This window comes from Salvelinus fontinalis, chromosome 19 (genome assembly GCF_029448725.1).
Source record: "Salvelinus fontinalis isolate EN_2023a chromosome 19, ASM2944872v1, whole genome shotgun sequence".
NCBI lineage: Eukaryota > Metazoa > Chordata > Actinopteri > Salmoniformes > Salmonidae > Salvelinus > Salvelinus fontinalis.
Window position 1 is genome coordinate 27,497,231 of NC_074683.1, and position 17,983 is coordinate 27,515,213.

At 39.9% G+C, this 17,983-nt stretch overlaps 1 protein-coding gene across 1 annotated transcript in view; it reads right to left on the bottom strand.

Moving 5' to 3' along the window:
- The window catches only part of LOC129816568 (zinc finger protein Helios-like), a 34,969-nt gene extending 17,971 nt beyond the window's left edge, over window positions 1-16,998 (bottom strand). Inside the window, exons 1-4 of the mRNA XM_055871186.1 lie at window positions 16,749-16,998; window positions 15,584-15,642; window positions 11,330-11,376; window positions 3,801-3,908 (exon numbers count right to left, since the gene is read on the bottom strand). Of these exons, the coding sequence (XP_055727161.1) occupies window positions 3,801-3,908; window positions 11,330-11,363 (142 nt within the window). The 5' untranslated portion in view covers window positions 11,364-11,376; window positions 15,584-15,642; window positions 16,749-16,998. The remainder of the gene's footprint in view (window positions 1-3,800; window positions 3,909-11,329; window positions 11,377-15,583; window positions 15,643-16,748) is intronic.
- Between the last annotated feature and the right edge of the window lie 985 nt (window positions 16,999-17,983).

The window sequence follows — 17,983 nt, forward strand, 5'->3', positions numbered from 1 at the left end:
CTCCGAGACGAAATGTTTCTGTGTGAAATGGCTTTTCTGTGTGACATTACGAGTCATCTGAATGCAATGAACTTGCAGCTGCAGGGTCGGGATCATGTCATCTCTGATATGTACAGTACAGTGAAGGCATTTAAAACCAAACTGACTCTGTGGGAGACGCAGATGCGGAAAGAAAATTTGAGCCACTTTCCCAGCTGCCAGACCATGAAAGAGAAGCTCTCTACCAGTGCGTTCCCGAGCGCACAGTTGGCTGATAAAATAGGTATGCTTGCCGCTGACTTTCGACGCCGATTTGCTGACTTTGAAGCACAAAAAAGCAGGTTGGAACTGCTCGGTAACCCATTTGCTGTTGACGTGGAAAGCTCACCACCAAACCTCCAAATGGAGTTGATTGACCTCCAATGCAATGATGCACTGAGGGCAAAATATGCGGCAGTGGGTGCTGCGGAGTTCGCCCGTTTCCTCCCCGACACAATGCCCCAGCTGCGCATCCAGGCTGCTCAAACGTTGTCTATGTTTGGCAGCACATACCTGTGTGAACAACTGTTTTCTTTGATGAACCTGAACAAAACATCACACAGAAGTCGACTTACTGCTGAACACCTCCACTCAATTCTGAGGATTTCCTCAGCTCAGAGCCTTACCCCGAACATTGATGAACTTGTGGAAAAGATGGGACACCACCAAGTATCACCCTCAACCTCAAACAAGTGAACATTACTGTGCAATCACATATTTAGAGTTTTTACTCAGTTCAAGTTTAAAAGTTAAAGTTTAATATTTGTTTTCACTGCATGTTACTTCTCCTTAAACAAAGTGTTGTTTTTGATTAATAGATTTTTGCACTTTATTTTATTGTATTTCAATCCAATTATATTTTAAAAATATTTCAGTTGAGTGGATGATAGAAAATTGCTATTATTGTTTTTTTCTTTGAAGTAAATTTAGCCCACTTTTGCTAAAATAGAAAATATAGGCTACTGATGGTGCCTTGAATACCGGTTTCTTTCATTTAATGTTCATGTTATGGAGATTTTTATATAAAGGAAATTTGTCTTTTGTGTCTGTTGAAAATTAAAGATTACTGACAGAGCCATAAGAAAATATTGCTTTATTTATCTGATCATATTGGAATATATTTGTTAGGTTTTCAGTAGGTTCAATTAGGTTCACTAGACTATATGCGTCATTTAAAAATTTTTCAATGAACATTCGAACAGTCCGGCCCTCGGCTTGTAGCTAAATTTTTTATTTGGCCCTCCGTCCATTTGACTTTGACACCCCTGGGTTACATGGACCTTTAAGATTGACATAGGCTACAGGGACCTTTAAGATTGACATAGGCTACAGGGACCTTTAAGATTGACATAGGTTACAGGGACCTTTAAGATTGACATAGGCAGAAGGTGAATCCTTGCAATCCTCTGCTGCAGTCAGGAAAACCTTATCCGGATAGTAGTGTCAACCATTTAGACAAGGCTGTTTGTGATTTGTGACTGACCATGATCACAGGGTGGGTACGCAAGGAGACAAAGCAATAGCCCCAAACCTCTCACACCTATATCCATCTCATACCCATGTCCCCTTAGGCTCCTAGACTCCATAAACACAAGGGGAGTGTGTGGGGTGATTGCTTTAGGGATGACAACAATGTCCAATGTGGTGATTGCTTTAGGGATGACAACAATGTCCAATGTGGTGATTGCTTTAGGGATGACAACAATGTCCAATGTGGTGATTGCTTTAGGGATGACAACACTGTCCAATGTGGTGTTTGCTTTAGGGATGACAACAATGTCTAATGTGGTGATTGCTTTAGGGATGACAATAATGTCCAATGTGGTGATTGCTTTAGGGATGACAACAATGTCCAATGTGGTGATTGCTTTAGGGATGACAACAATGTCCAATGTGGTGATTGCTTTAGGGATGACAACAATGTCCAATGTGGTGATTGCTTTAGGGATGACACAATGTGCCAATGTGGTGTTTGCTTTAGGGATGACAACAATGTCCACTGTGGTGTTTGCTTTAGGGATGACAACAATGTCCAATGTGGTGTTTGCTTTAGGGATGACACAATGTCCAATGTGGTGATTGCTTTAGGGATGACACAATGTCCAATGTGGTGATTGCTTTAGGGATGACAACAATGTCCAATGTGGTGATTGCTTTAGGGATGACAACAATGTCCAATGTGGTGTTTGCTTTAGGGATGACAACAATGTCCAATGTGGTGATTGCTTTAGGGATGACAACAATGTCCACTGTGGTGTTTGCTTTAGGGATGACAACAATGTGCCAATGTGGTGTTTGCTATAGGGTTGATATCATCCATCTGTCTCACAACATAGGACACATAGAATTCAGGACTCCTGCTATTGTCAGCAATGACATGACACTGCAACAACATGGCAGTCTTTTCTTTAGCAATATTCCCCCTTCTATCTATATCCCTGTCTGAACTGAAGGAGCCCCTGTTTTACTAACAGTATGACATTGAGGTTATCATCCAGAACTGTATCCTGGCAACACGGAACAGCTCTATTGGTTTTCATATTTTCCTCCCAGACGAGGGGTACGGGAGATGGGATATATAAAATGACGAGCTCTGCACTTTGCTGTCGCAGCTGGCTGAACTTGAGATGGTTGCTGCGACAACAGTGTATTATAGAACTCAGATGAATAAAATATAAAGAAAGAAACTCCCAAAGCATGGGTCATGTTACCAAGGAGGAGAAACTAGGTATCCAAACTAATAGAAAAGTGCCATCATAAGCAAATCTGAGCTTGGGTGCCTGTCCAACCCGTAGCTGGCTGTGTCTTGAACACCTCATAGTTTACATTACCCTCATACAAAAGTTTACATTACCCTCATAGTTTACCTTACCCTCATAGTTTACATCTCCCACATAGTTTACATTACCCTCATACTGTAATTGACATTACGCTCATAGTTTTGCTAGTGGCGCTGTCTAGACATTTAGCTGAAGTCAACGAGAAAAGCATATGAAATTATCTACTTTATTAATAGTTTGATTGTAAACATATAGCAAACATGTTCTGTAGTTTTGTACAGTGACACAATTGGTCAATTTCAAGTGAAATTCAGCATCAGTCAGTGCTATGTTACAACAATGGTGTTGAAACGGAGTGGTGTTAGGCAACTTCCGGGTCAGGATGACACAGGCTGTGTCAGTGAGAACGATCTCCCTCTTTAACACTGTAGTCTGTGAGAGCTATCTCCCTCTGAGACTCTCTCCCTCTTTAACACTGTAGTCTGTGAGAGCTATCTCCCTCTGAGACTGTCCCTCTTTAACACTGTAGTCTGTGAGTGCTATCTCCCTCTGAGACTCTCTCCCTCTTTAACACTGTAGTCTGTGAGTGCTATCTCCCTCTGAGACTCTCTCCCTCTTTAACACCTTAGCCTGAACCCCAGATCTGTTTGTGGGGTCTTGCAGACCTTTTAACTATTAATGACCATAGCAGTTGGCAAGCCAGCATAAACAGATATGGTACCAGGGTACTAATACTGGGGGATGCTGCGGGAAACAGCTTCCCTTTTCTGCTTCAGCTAGCACATGGTGAAGAGCACCCTCAGCTCTTCCTGTTTCTCTTCATTTAGGGGAAGGGAACTATGCAAGACCCTTCAGATAACACATGAGTTGATAAGAAAAACAGTTTCTCTTAACACACATAATCCTCTTGAGTGTGGGTGTGTGTGCGTGTGTATGTTCCTCTCTGCGTCCATACATGCGTGTGTGTGTTTGTGTGCACGTATATGTTCAGCAACCACTCACCAGTGGGTGAATTAGGATGCTGGAGCTGCTGTCCATTGGGTGTGTTTGCCGACAGGTCCACCAACATTCTAGAGTTCTCTGTCTTCCTGGGAGAGCAGTCTCCGTTACCTGGGAGACAGACAGACAACAAGAGAGCTGGGAACATCGCTCTGCATTGCATTGCACTGCACAGCACACATAAGCATACAACTCCATCTGTACAAACAGCATCACACACACACACACATGCAGTCACTCACACACACATTGCTTTTGATAGGTGTCAGTTGAAGCAATCACATCTTGCCAAAATAGTGACAAAACACCTGATTACCTGGGGATAATCTTAAGCTTTATTTCACTTATGTTAAGAGGAAATAATTTAGCAAACTAGGCCAGGAGGCAAGTGTCAATACGGCTATTTGTATGATACCCTGTTCCGGATCCTAAACAGCAAATGTTCCAATGTTGAATCAACTCTGACAATTTTAAACTTAAGACTGGGCCAGTGTGTATATGGGTCCACTTTTAGTGTTAAATTAACACTGTGTTGGGCCTCCCAGGTTGTGCAGCGGTCTAAGGCACTGCATCAAAGTGCTGAGGAGCCACTACAGCCTGGGGTTCGATCTGTGACCAGGAGCACCATAAAGCAGCACACAACTGGCAATGCACCATCCGGGTTTGGTCAGTGGGTTTTCCTTGGCTCATCTAGCGACTTCTTGTGGCGGGCCGGGTGCCTGCGAGCTGATTGTGCTCGTCAATTGAACAATGTTTCCTCCGACATATTGGCAAGGTTGACTTCTGAGTTAAGTGAGCATTGTGTTAAAGGTCATGAACAGCCATAATCATGTTTTACTCAAATGTGATGATATTTGGATGAAACCAGATCAAAGTATGATGGCCAAAGTATGAAAAATTACTTTTGCTTCGACATTGATAAAGTTTGATCATAAACTTTTTCACTCATAATTTTTCATGATTCATTCAGGATTATCCAAATACTGGGAAAAATATGTACATTTTACTACTTTAATACACATATACAGTAAGCGAATTTGTCCCAATACGTTTGGTCCCCTAAAATGGGGAGACTTTGTACAAAAAGTGCTGTAATTTCTAAACCGATCACATAAGGATGGAAAATACATTCAAATTAAAGCTGTCCAAAACTCAGTTTTACATGGGAATCAGAATGACAGTTTGGGACCTTTAAGAAGTAGTGGGGCATGGCAGGTCATGTTTCGGAGGATGCATGTCTCGACATTCGCCTCTCCCGAGCCCGTTGGGAGTTGCAGCGATGAAACAAGGTCGTAACTACCAATTGGATATCATGAAAATGGGGTAAAATTATAAATAATAAAAAAATAACACTGTACTTTGTGCTGATGCTGTTACACTTTGTCAGTTTTAGGGAATTATCACATTCAGTGCTATGCAATAACTCCTCATATATAATTTTTAACACTAGGAAGTGTATATATAATGAACAAAAATATAAACACAACATGTTAAGTGTTAGTAGAGCTGTTGCCAGAGAATTGAATGTACATTGTTCTACCATAAGCCACCTCCAACATCATTCTATAGAATTTGGCAGTACGTCCAACTGGCCTCACAACCGTAGACCACGTAACGCCAGCCCAGGACCTCTACATCCAGATTCACCTGCGGGATCTTCTTAGACCAGCCACCCGGACAGCTGATGAAACTGAATATTTCTGTCTGTAATAAAGTCCCTTTGTGGGAAAAAGTTAATTCTCATTGGCTGGGCCTGGCTCTCCAGTGAGTGGGCCTATTCCCTCCCAGGCCCACCCATGGCTGTGCCCCTGCCCAGTCATGTGAAATCTATAGATTAGGACCTAACGAATTTATTTGAATTGAGAGATTTCCTTATATAAACTTTAACACATTAAAATCGTTGCATGTTGCGTTTATATTTTGTTTCAGTAATAGTTTGCACCAACGGTTTTATGCAACAACACCTCATAGTATTTTTAAACATTACGCCAAGAGGTCCATAGCCCTTGATAAGGTGTTGGGTTAAGGACATTACAGTATGTTTTACAACTCCTTAATATCACATGCTCTTATGCAAGCATTTATAAAAACATTTTAGACCTCCACAAGTCTAGTTCATCCTTGGGAGCAATTTCCAAATGCCTGAAGGTACCAAGTGCATCTGTACAAACAATAGTATGCAAGTATGAACACCATGGGACCACGCAGTTGTCATACCGCTCAGGAAAGAGACGCATTCTGTCTCCTAGAGATGAACATACTTTGGTGCGAAAAGTGCAAAACAATCCCAGAACAACAGCAAAAGACCGTATGAAGATGCTGGAGGAAATGGGTACAAAAGTATCCATATCCACAGTAAAACGAGACCTATATTGACATAACCTGAAAGGCCGCTCAGCACTGCTCCAAAATCGCCATAGAAAAAGTCAGACTACGGTTTGCAACTGCACATGGGGACAAAGATCGTACTTTTTGGATACATTTCCTCTGGCCTGATGAAACAAAAATATAATTGTTTGGCCATAATGACCATTGTTATGTTTTGAGGAAAAAGGGGATGCTTGCAAGCCAAAGAACACCATACCAACCGTGAAGCACGGGAGTGCCAGGATCATGTTTTGGGGTGCTTTGCTGCAGGAGGGAATGGTACACTTCATAAAATAGATGGCATCATGAGGGAGGAAAATTATGTGGATGTATTGTAGCAACATTACAAGACAGCAGTCAGGAATTTAAAGATTGGTTGCAAATGGGTCTTCCAAATGGACAATGAACCCAAGCATACTTCCAAAGTTGTGGAAAAGTGGCTTAAGGACAACAAAGTCAAGGTTTTGGGGTGGCCATCAAATCCTTAACCTCAATTCTACTTTACATTCGTGGGCAGAACTGAAAAAGCGTGTGCGAGCAAGGAGGCCTACAAACCTGACTCAGTTACACCAGCTCTGTCAGGAGCAATGGGCCAAAATTCACCCAACTTATTGTGGGAAGCATGTGGAAGACTACCCGAAACATTTGACCCAAGTTAAACCATTTAAAAGCAATGCTACCAAATACTAATTGAGTGTATGTAAACTTCTGACTCTTGGGAATGTGGTGAAAGAAATAAAAGCTGAAATAAATCCTTCTCTCTACTATTATTCCGACATTTCACATTCTTAAAATAAGTGGTGATCCCAACTGACCTAAAGCAGGGAATTCTTACTAGGATTATATGTCAGGAATTGTGAAAAACTGAGTTTAAATTTATTTGGCTAAGGTGTATGTAAACTTCCGACTTCACCTGTACCTCTTAAGGCCTTATTTAAGATACTTTTTTTTTATCCTAATAGAGTAGCCTGACACTCAATTTCAACAGACCAAATTTTGCTAGCTTGCAAAGTGATAAGTAATTTCTATTGGAAAGCAGCCAGAGATAGAATGGCAACAACCAAAATGTTTATTCGTCTGCAACCTGCACTCCAAACATATTGGACTACCTAAACCATTTAAACTGGAACAACCATTTCAGTAATGGGTGCTATAAATCCAACAAACTGATTGGATTAGTTTATCTTTGTGTAGCATAAGATTAATATCTCAATCAATCAATGAACATGCCAAAAAAAAACAATCCTAAAACAAATCTACCTGCAGAAAAGCATGCTGGGAAATATTATAATGATGGGCGTGGTTTTAAACTTGTGAAGAGGCGGCATTTGCCACAGCACTTTTCAATCGTTTTTTATTTAGACTAATAAAATATATCAATGCAAAACGTAAAAAAAGATGGGAAAAGTTAAGTTTTTCCCCCGATTTTTCCTCATGATTTGTCAACTCACACCCAATTTCTCTGTCATTCACATTGGAGTGCTGCTGCAGGCTATTTGTGGTTCTTGACCAATCATATTCACGGAAATCGCAGGACACGCAGGCCAGGCACAACGCACAAAGCTCAAGGCGAGCATGACTTTCCTCCGGTATCTATTTAGCAAGAGTGATAACACATCACTCTTGACAGACACAAGCAAAAGCTCATACATAAATATCGCAGCCTATACACATAAATATTAGCGATCAGACATGCTGTATTGTATTGAAACAATACTATTTTTCAGTCTAATCAAATGTAGGCTACTAACAACAGCATCTGCATAGTCTAGCCTACTATGCGCCCCGTGCCACTTGCCAGGTTAAATGTATCGGTAACATTGGGCCATTTGTTTTGTGAGAAAATGTGAACGCGATCAAATTTGGTTTCTATTCTAACATTCTTTAAAATGTAGTTAATATGAACAAGTACAAGATTGTTGCAGTTTGACTGGCTTTTCCTCCTCCCCAAGGACAGGAGCTTTTCCTCCTCCCCAGGACAGGAGATTTTCCTCCTCCCCAAGGACAGGAGCTTTTCCTCCTCCCCAAGGACAGGAGCTTTTCCTCCTCCCCAGGGATAGGAGCTTTTCCTCCTCCCCAGGACAGGAGCTTTTCCTCCTCCCCAGGGACAGGAGGTTTTCCAGCACTTTTTAAACCATGTGATCTGCTTAGAAAAACTCTGGTCCCATCGTAGCCCATAATAAACCTTTTTACAACAGATTTTTTTTTGCCACACCGCTCTGGGACCTGTGGTGCCACCTCTGCAGGATTTGATGGGAATGTTGTACTATCCACAGAGTAAAACTGACACAATCACACTCTCACACTCAACTCTGGTTATTAACACCACCACTGGGGTTATTTTAGACCACTAAGTAATAATCTAACACCAACAGAGTTAATGTAACACCTGAATAAACACTATAAATGTTACACTGAAAAATCAACACTAGGTAACACTGGCCCATTTGCTGTGTAAGTCCCTAATCTAACACAGTGCTACACCAATCTTTGCAACCTGTTGCTCGTTCCCCAACAACACTTCCAGTAGCAAATATATTTTCCCTGGGTGGTCCGCCATCCAAGTCCCAACCAGGCCCATCACTTAGGTTTAGGAGCTAACCAGGCCACCACAGGAGTGCAGGATGGAACATGTTTTGCTAGTGGCTACTGCAACTGTCAGCCTCATGTCCTATCCATACAGATCAGATCAGATTGCATCCTCTTAGCACCCACCCTGACACACAGGCAAGGCTATAAGATAGCTGTCCTGTCCACTCAAAGGTAGAGCTGTCCAATCCCTTCTACAGCCTGACCCCAGGGGAGCCTCTCAGCCAAAACAGAAGCAACACCACAGCAACTCCACTGACCCAGGTGTCAAATTCCACACGAGCCACACCACAGCAAAGACAACACTTTACCAGCTAGCACATTTTACAGGAAAGTATTGTAGATGTCATAGAGACAATGGCCACCTCAGTCCAACAGTTATTCTTCAATCTTAATGCTTCCCCCATGGAGACTAAAACAAGATGCTAGTAATATATGTGGTAGACCAGTGTTTCATTGTTGTGATTGGCTGCTGCTGAGTGAGGCACTCTGGGAGTCGCGGTCCATGACCATGATGACACAATCCCTGGGTCTGGTCTCAGGTTGCAAGCCACGCTGAAGTTGAAGGAAATCTCAGGTGACCGACGGGCGGCTATCCCTTGGCAGTGCTGTCTGTCGTAGAGACAGGAGTCGCTCTATGACTGGATACGGCAGACTTTTCCATTACTGTGCTAAGTGTTGATGCCTTGACACTCTGTGTGGTCGATCAGGTTAGGTAAAGGCACAGTACAGTGGCTCAAAGATGATGTGTACTAGTAGCATCGGAATGTTGATGGTCCTATGTTTCATGTCCTTGTAATTATTATTGAAAACCTTAATGACATTTAGCTCAAACGTGTTCATCATCCGCTATTCCTCAAACAATCCTTAAAATTACAATCCTTAAAATTACAATCGTTAAAATTGCAGCTCACTGCTCCCAAAGTGAACCCGTGGGCCAGATTGAGGAGTGACTGGGGCAGACAACACATATAAAACACACACACACACACACAGTTTGCTGTGTCAAAATCAGAGTTTGCTGTGTCAAAATCAGAGCTTTGACTGGCACCATACATTAGTTGACTCAATACTGTATGAACCGCCACAACATGTCTGTGCATCAGGGCCAAGACCCAGATGACTTGTATAGACAGGGGAGGGAACTAGAGGAAGATGATGTGTGTAACGCATCAGATATAGATTGTTCCATGTGTAGGCGGCGTGGCCAAAAGGAAAATACATTTTATGAAAATGGCAAAGAGAGAACAAGACCTGATAAACATGTTGGCTTCTGTAGGCCGTTTTATGAAGTGAGTTGAGAATGTGTTGCATCAAATGATCATCAACATCTGGTTGTCTGGTTAAATATATACCGTACTTTACAAGTGGGGAGCACTTCAATAAGCCACAGACACTGGAATGACATAAACTTTGAACACGAGGTTTAGAACTGTGCAGAATTATTTCCCTATTTCCACACAGGCAGGAGCAAGGATCTGGTTTTTCCAGTCAAACCATCAACCTCCAGACCATTCCTCCACACTGTAAGAGACAGAGATCTCATTCATCAGCTTGCCTTTAACAATTTAGAGGAGATATGGCAGTATGCTTCAAACATGAATTGAAACAGAGGGCACTATCATGGCTATATCCTACTCCATCCTACTTTTTCCTTCACACTATATCCTCACTATACCATATTTTGTTCCACTCATCCCAAAACTATTTTCAACACCTGCAACAAGGAGTTGTCAAACTCCAGATGATCAGTGTGTTCTATCAGAGGGAATCTGTGGAGGGGAGAAAGAGGAGGGAAGTACCACTGTGCCTGGTACAGCACCACCCTACTGATAAGACATCTCTAGGGTAGCCAAGAAGTAGTTGGCCTTTTACAGGATCAGAACACATGCAGCTCGTGTCTCTCTCTCTCTTATCGGATTAGTAAAGCAGAATGACTTCCTCATCTCAGCTGCGTGGAACACGTTCACCTATCCTTGTGTACACTTCCATATCTGTATGAGAGTCAACTGTATTTGTTAAAAACTAGTGTGGCCTCAGCCATGCCCCATACCTTTGACCATAACTCAGCTGTGCAAAACATCTCAACATCACGGCATCCTCAAATGTCTGATTGCTTTAGAACCACTATAGGAATCAATAACTCTCAGAAACAACCAGAAATCAAATAGGAGACTGGACTAAATACTAGTTCCAGTTGGATTATATCCAAAAGGATGACAAAACGGCCTCAAAATGTGGAAAATTGGTTAGAAAGACCATAAAACATTTTTTTTTTTAAACAACATAAAATGGCGAATGCAGCATCCACAACTTAAAACACGATGTCACAAATCTTTTAAAGACTTTTAAGAGTTATGATATGTCATCTTAAAACACGATGTCACAAACCTTTTAAAGACTTTTAAGAGTTATGATATGTCATCTTAAAACACGATGTCACAAACCTTTTAAAGACTTTTAAGAGTTATGATATGTCATCTTAAAACACGATGTCACAAACCTTTTAAAGACTTTTAAGAGTTATGATATGTCAATATCATTTTGGTTAGAGCGTGATTGAAAAGTTGACCTACTTGCAGAGTATACATCAGTTGCCTCTGTTTCCATAGTTGGGGGAGAGCTGTAGGTATCAAAAAGAAACAGTAAGTTAGAGCACTCCAGCTGTACCACAGTGCTTACTCTCCTTCTAACCTCTTCTAAATCCTAATGGAATGTAACAGATTATACTGTTTGGTTGGAGTGATTTATTTGTACATTATTTTATGTAACACTTTGTCATAGATTTAATGAATGAGCCATTATGAATGATTATAAATATTTAGAAATGCTGAATTAGAGGATACATTGATTTTGAAACAGGCATGATTAATATTTAACAAATATATCACAATGAAAGTTGAGTGAAAATAAATAAATAAAATGTATTACTGATAACATTTGAGAATGTACAAACATTATACAGAGTTAAATATGAAGACAAAGATGCACGTGTTTTAGTTTTGGCTTTCGAGGTTCCGAAATACTTGAATCTAGCATCCCTGCAACATAAAAGTCTATGGTTCAACTTCCCAGCATGTGGCTGCTGAAGTACTGGTGGATTGTAACGTTTTAGCCTCTGAATAGAATGCAGTGGTTCATAGAAAGTTGCACTATTAGAGAAGTAACAAATATATCAAGCTAAAACTATAGTATGGGTTAAAAATGTACATAGAGTCAGAACACAAATGTTCCCAGTTCTAGTAGTTTCAGACCCTCTGAAAAAAAGGCCTTAAACTGAAATGAAATATGTCTGAGAGAACAGTAATAAGGTGCAAACCACCACTGGCCAACCTCATGTCTGCGATGAGGGTGACATTTTGTATACATGTATTATCTGTTGGAGGTTCAGGTGAGATTGTATACTATTGATGTGTAATACACAAGATAATTACACTCAGTCTACAAAACATTAGGAACACCTGCTGTTTCCATTACATATACTGACCAGGTGAATCCAGGTGAAAGCTATGATCCCTTATTGATGTCACTTGTTAAATCCATTTCAATCAGTGTAGATGAAGGGGAGGAGATTTTTAAGCCTTGAGACAATTGAGACATGGATTGTGTATGTGTGCCATTCAGGGGGTGAATGGGCAAGATCAAATATTTAAGTGCCTTTGAACGGGATATGGTTGTATGTGCCAGGTGCACCGGTTTGAGTGTGTCAAGAACTGCAATGCTGCTGGGGTTTTCACACTCAACAGTTTCCATGTGTATCAAGAATGGTCCACCACCCAAAGGACGTCCAGCCAACTTGACACAACTGTGGGAAGCATTGGAGTCAACATGGGCCAGCATCGCTGCGGAATGCTTCCGTCACCTTGTAGAGTCCATGCCCTGATGAATTGAGACTTTTCTAAGGGCAAAGTAGGGTGCAATTCATTATTAGGAAGGTATTCCTAATGTTTTGTAAGTGTCAGCGTATGTTCATTGTGCGTGTGTGTGTGCGTGTGTCTCCAATAGACACGAATAGACATGAGAGAGCGTGTGTGTGTGTGTGTGTGTGTGTGTGTGTGTGTGTGTGTGTGTGTGTGTGTGTGTGTGTGTGTGTGTGTGTGTGTGTGTGTGTGTGCGTGCGCGTGCGCGTGCGCGTGCGCGTGTGTGTGTGTAATAATGCTTCTGATATACTGAATATGTCCTTTTCTGCAGTCAAATGTCACTGCTAAATTGGACAGTCAGGGTAATAAACCTATCCGTTCCAGGTTTACTCTCTCTGCTTTCCTATATGTTTTTGTTATGTCTGGTCAGGTCACCTGAGATTAAATAAGAGTTGTACCTTCAGAAAGTATTCACACCCCTTGACTTTTCCGACATCTTGTTGTGTTACAGCCTGAATTTAAAATGTATTAAATTCAAATGTTTTGTCACTGGCCTACATAGAATACCCCATAATTTTAAAGTGAAATAATGTTCTTCGACATTTTTACAAATGTACGAAAAACGAAAAGCTGAAATGTCTTGAGTCAATATGTATTCAATCCAACTGTGATGGCAATCTTAAATAGGTTCAGGAGAAAAAACGTGCCTAACAAGTCACATAATAAGTTGCATGGACTCACTCTGTGTGCAATAATAGTGCTTAACATAATTTTTTAATGGCTACCTCATCTAACACATACAATTATCTGTAAGGTCCCTCAGTCGAGCAGTGAATTTCAAACATAGATTCAACCACAAAAACGGAGGAGGTTTTTCAATGCCTTGCAAAGAAGGGCATAAAAACCAGACATTGAATATCCCTTTGAGCATGTTGAAATTATTAATTCCACTTTGGATGGTGTATCAACAGACCCAGTCACTACAAAGATACAGGCATCTTTCCAAACGCAGTTGCCAGAGAGGATAGAAACTGCTCAGGGATTTCACAATGAGGCCAATGGTGTCTTTAAAACAGTTACAAAGTTTAATGGCTGTGATATAAGAAAACTGAGGATGGATCAACAACATTGTAGTTACTACACAATACTAACCTAAATGACAGAGTGAAAAGAAGGAAGGCTGTACAGAATAAAAAATATTCCAAAACAGATTTTCAATTAGGCACTAAAGTAAAACTGGAGAAAAATGTGGCAAAGAAATGAACTTCATGTCCTGAATACAAAGTCTTATGTTTGGGGCAAATCCAACTCAACACATCACTGAGTACCACTCTTCATATTTTCAGGCATGGTGGTGGCTATATCATGTTATACAGAGTGTTTTGGGGGTGGGATACAAAAATAAACGAAATAGAGCTAAGCACAGCCATTCCTAGAGGAAAACCTGTTTCTGTCTGCTTTCCAATAGACACTGGAAGACAAATTCACCTTTCAGCAGGACAATAACCTAAAACGCAAGGCCAAATATACACTAGAGTTGCTTACCAAGACAACGTTGAATGTTCCTGAGTGGCCTAGGTAGTTTTGAGTTAAATCTGATTGAAAATGTATGGCAATACTTGAAAATGGCTTTCTAGCAATGAGCAAATACTGTACAATCTAGGTATGCAAAGCTCTTAGAGACTTACCCTGAAATACTCACCGCTGTAATCGCTTCCAAAGGTGATTCTAACATGTATTGACTGAGGGATGTGAATAGTTATATAAATAAAATATTTTTGTATTTAATTTTCAATACATTTTCAAAAATTCCTAAAAACATGTTTTCAGTTTGTTCTTGTGAAGTATTGTTTGTAGTTGGGTGAGAACAAAAAAAATCTAGGTAATCCATTTTGAATTATGGCTGTAACACAACAAAATGCTGAATAAGTCAAGGGGTATGAATACTTTAGTAGGGCACTGTATGACTCACACGAGGACAATATACTCATATTTCAGGTGTAAAAATATAACCGCATTAAGACCCAATCTTGAGGACAGACCAAGCGAAACATTTTCTACTGTGAACTAGCATACAGATGTCAACATTTTGGCAAATGTCTTGTGTATGATGGCCACGTTTCTCTACATACAATAATAATCACACGTCAATAAAAAATGTCATGCACTTTGGCTACATTTTCCTTCATAATTGACACTTCAATGATTGTGAAACCAATTACAATGCAAATATTTTTTTAAACCTAAGACTAGGAGAGAAACTATGTCTGTTTTTTAAGAGTATGTTCTATGGAAGAATAGTAAAAACTCTATGCTGAAATAAAAGTCATATGTGGTAGACTAGGCTATTCAAATAAATAAATACATACAAAATAGTTGTTAATACTCTAAACTTTAGAGCGCTTAGCAGCCTAAGTATACAAGTTATTACATTCAGTCAATATATTTTATTTTATACGTTTGACAATTGAGATTATAAGTGCTTCGTCAGCAATAAACGGAAAGCCCATAAAAATTTGCACCAACAATCCGCGCCTCCGCTGTGGACACCTGTCTCTAGACGCTCAGTCGTGCACGTGTGTTGGCTTATCTGACAGCCCAAGATCTCCCTTCAGTTTTAAACAATATATGGGTTGATTCTTTTCATTACATGATCGAAATCAAGCCAGATGTTGACAGAATCAGCCGCAACCTGTTATTGTATGATTTGAGCAATCGAATGGGTAGCCCTGTCAATTTATCGATCAATCGCTCAGAAAGAGTAAGCAGAATGAGGACCTTTGAAGTTAAAAGTTCATCTAATGCGACTAGGTAAAAACAATGCTGGTAAGTTATTATAAATGTATTACAAAGTTAGTACGCAAAGTATTCGCGTAGGAATGGTAGCCTAATAATTTTAAATGCATAATAATTTGTATGGTTCTGATAACCAGACTTGATAAATTGACAAAATGTTCAATTGAATATTACCTTTCGGTGTCTCCCCTGTGCAAGTCAGTGATCTTCGTCGGTGGAAGTCGCACCTCGTTCTAAAATACAAATTAAAATCCCCAGTTGTCTAATATGTATTTGATAGACAATTAATAATAATAAGGTAGGGTCTACTCTCCTCTTTTTAAAAAGAAAAACTTCAGTTAAATATACCACTGTCCTGTCCTGCATACAAACTGAATAAAGTTTATGAACATGGCAGCACACTCCTCAATAAGTAGCGTTGGTAGTTACTTCCTCTGTGCTGAACTAGCCCGTCAACTTTTTCACCTCAGCCCGCACGCACCTTCCCTTTATGTACAGTATGCATCCTATAATATTCTATGAAGTACACCTTGATTAGCCAAAATATGGGCACTTCAACAGTTATAGACTGTGTATTACTGGATTTTGTATTTATTACAGCAACAATGAGGTCGGGGAAGATATAACTTGCTTTTAGACTAAATGAAAGAAACAAAGGAACAAAGAAAGAAAGAAAGAAAGAAAGCGTAGAATATAACTGGATCCACCGGTTCCTATGGAATTAGCCAAATAAAAGGAGTAGGGAGCAGCCTATTTTTGGCCGAGGGATTCTAAGGAATCGGATAAGCATCGTTATCCAAAAGGTATTGGATGAGGACTAAGAGTGAGTGTATCAGTGGGCAGTCCAAGAGAGATATGACAGACTGATAGTCCATGCTGTCTCATAGTAACCTGTCATTCACATGCAGGTGCAGGTAGAAAGATCTTTCAACAGACAGAACGTCTCCTCAACTATTGTGCCCATTCTGTCTCTTTAGCCTAATTCAATTACATAAAATACGAGATTATCTCTCTTGACACTGCAGTTTGGGTTAAAAACATTTCGAATCATTTCATAGAAAGACTTTGCAGAATCCCCCACTGCTGCATCAACAGGTATCCGATCATTGTGCAGTCCAGGGCCGTCTGATTTTTATTAGTGAGATGCACCTGTCTCGCTGAATTCCGTGTCTGTGTAGATTGCAGTACGATCTGCATTGTCTGGAATCTGGATCAATGGTCGGATGTTGAGCGTTTATCCACGGACATATTTTAGATCATCATCATAGCAGACAAACTGTCATCCTTGTAGGCTAAATAAATATATAATCATCGCTATTTGTTTTCTTTATTTCGTTACCTTATAATCGCAGGAGATTAAATAATCCCATCACCTATGCTGTGAGGTAAGAACTACACATGTTCACCCATTGGAATGTCTTGCTTGGAATACAATGTAATGTAATACAGTAGTTCCGCAGGCAACAACAGTTAATCCCCCGATACTTCCTCCATCTTCGAAAGCAGAGCAGACGAGCCGCCGAGTGTCTGTTCTGGGAACCTGGTCTAACACAGATACACTGATCTCTCTCTCTGTAGGTGCTCGGCAATCGATTACAGTACTTCACAGCCTGTTGCTTTTTTATTTAACACATTGACAAAAAGCTTAAAATAACAGTAAGGCATTTTTATTTTGAGTAAATGGTGAAAACAATGATTGAATATGATACATTAGGATGATAATAAATAAATGATAAAAGGATCATAGTAATAATAAAGCTAATAGTGCTTATTAATTAGGCTTCGGTAGATACAGCACTCATAAAAATATGAATTGTATTACTAAGCAATGGGAAATTAAGTATGAATAAAAATACAAAAGATACATACATGAACACATATTATAAACAAATTATTATTACTATTAATACTACTAATAACTATTATTATGGGAGTCCAATTGTTTGCACATATTTTTGATGCCACATTTGCCTGCATTTGGGCCATTGTCTAAGAGTTCTAATTCATTAAAAACATAGAAACAAACACGAATGCATTATATATCTTATTGGTTATCTATTCTAATAATGTCTTGTCAGAAGTGGTATAAGCAAGAAGCTCTGCATTGTACTGTAGATTCATTATTCTCCTCTTCTGCTCCCTCCTGTGGCAAAGACGAGACTTGTCTGAAATGATCTCCTGAAGTACAGCACAGTATTCAAGAGGTACGGTTGTCAATGCATGCTCTAAAAGCTGCTGTACAATCACAGTGAAAATAAACTAAAAAAGAAACGTGAGAGAGATGTGACATTCAAAATATGTTTTCATGTTTTGTGTTGTTCTTGTGTCACAGATGAAAACTTTAGGTCATCTTAGTCACTTCCAATAAGTGGTTAGATGTTTCACTCTTTAGATTTGATGACCAAAAGTTCTCCAGATGTGATATGACACCTTACTTACTGGTAATGAAAATAAGGTCATGTGAAGAACCTTTAGCCATAACGACACACTTTTGTCACAGCAAAATATATACGTAACCCAAAAAAATACATATTCAACATTTCATTTATATTAAACAGAACTTTTGATATTAAG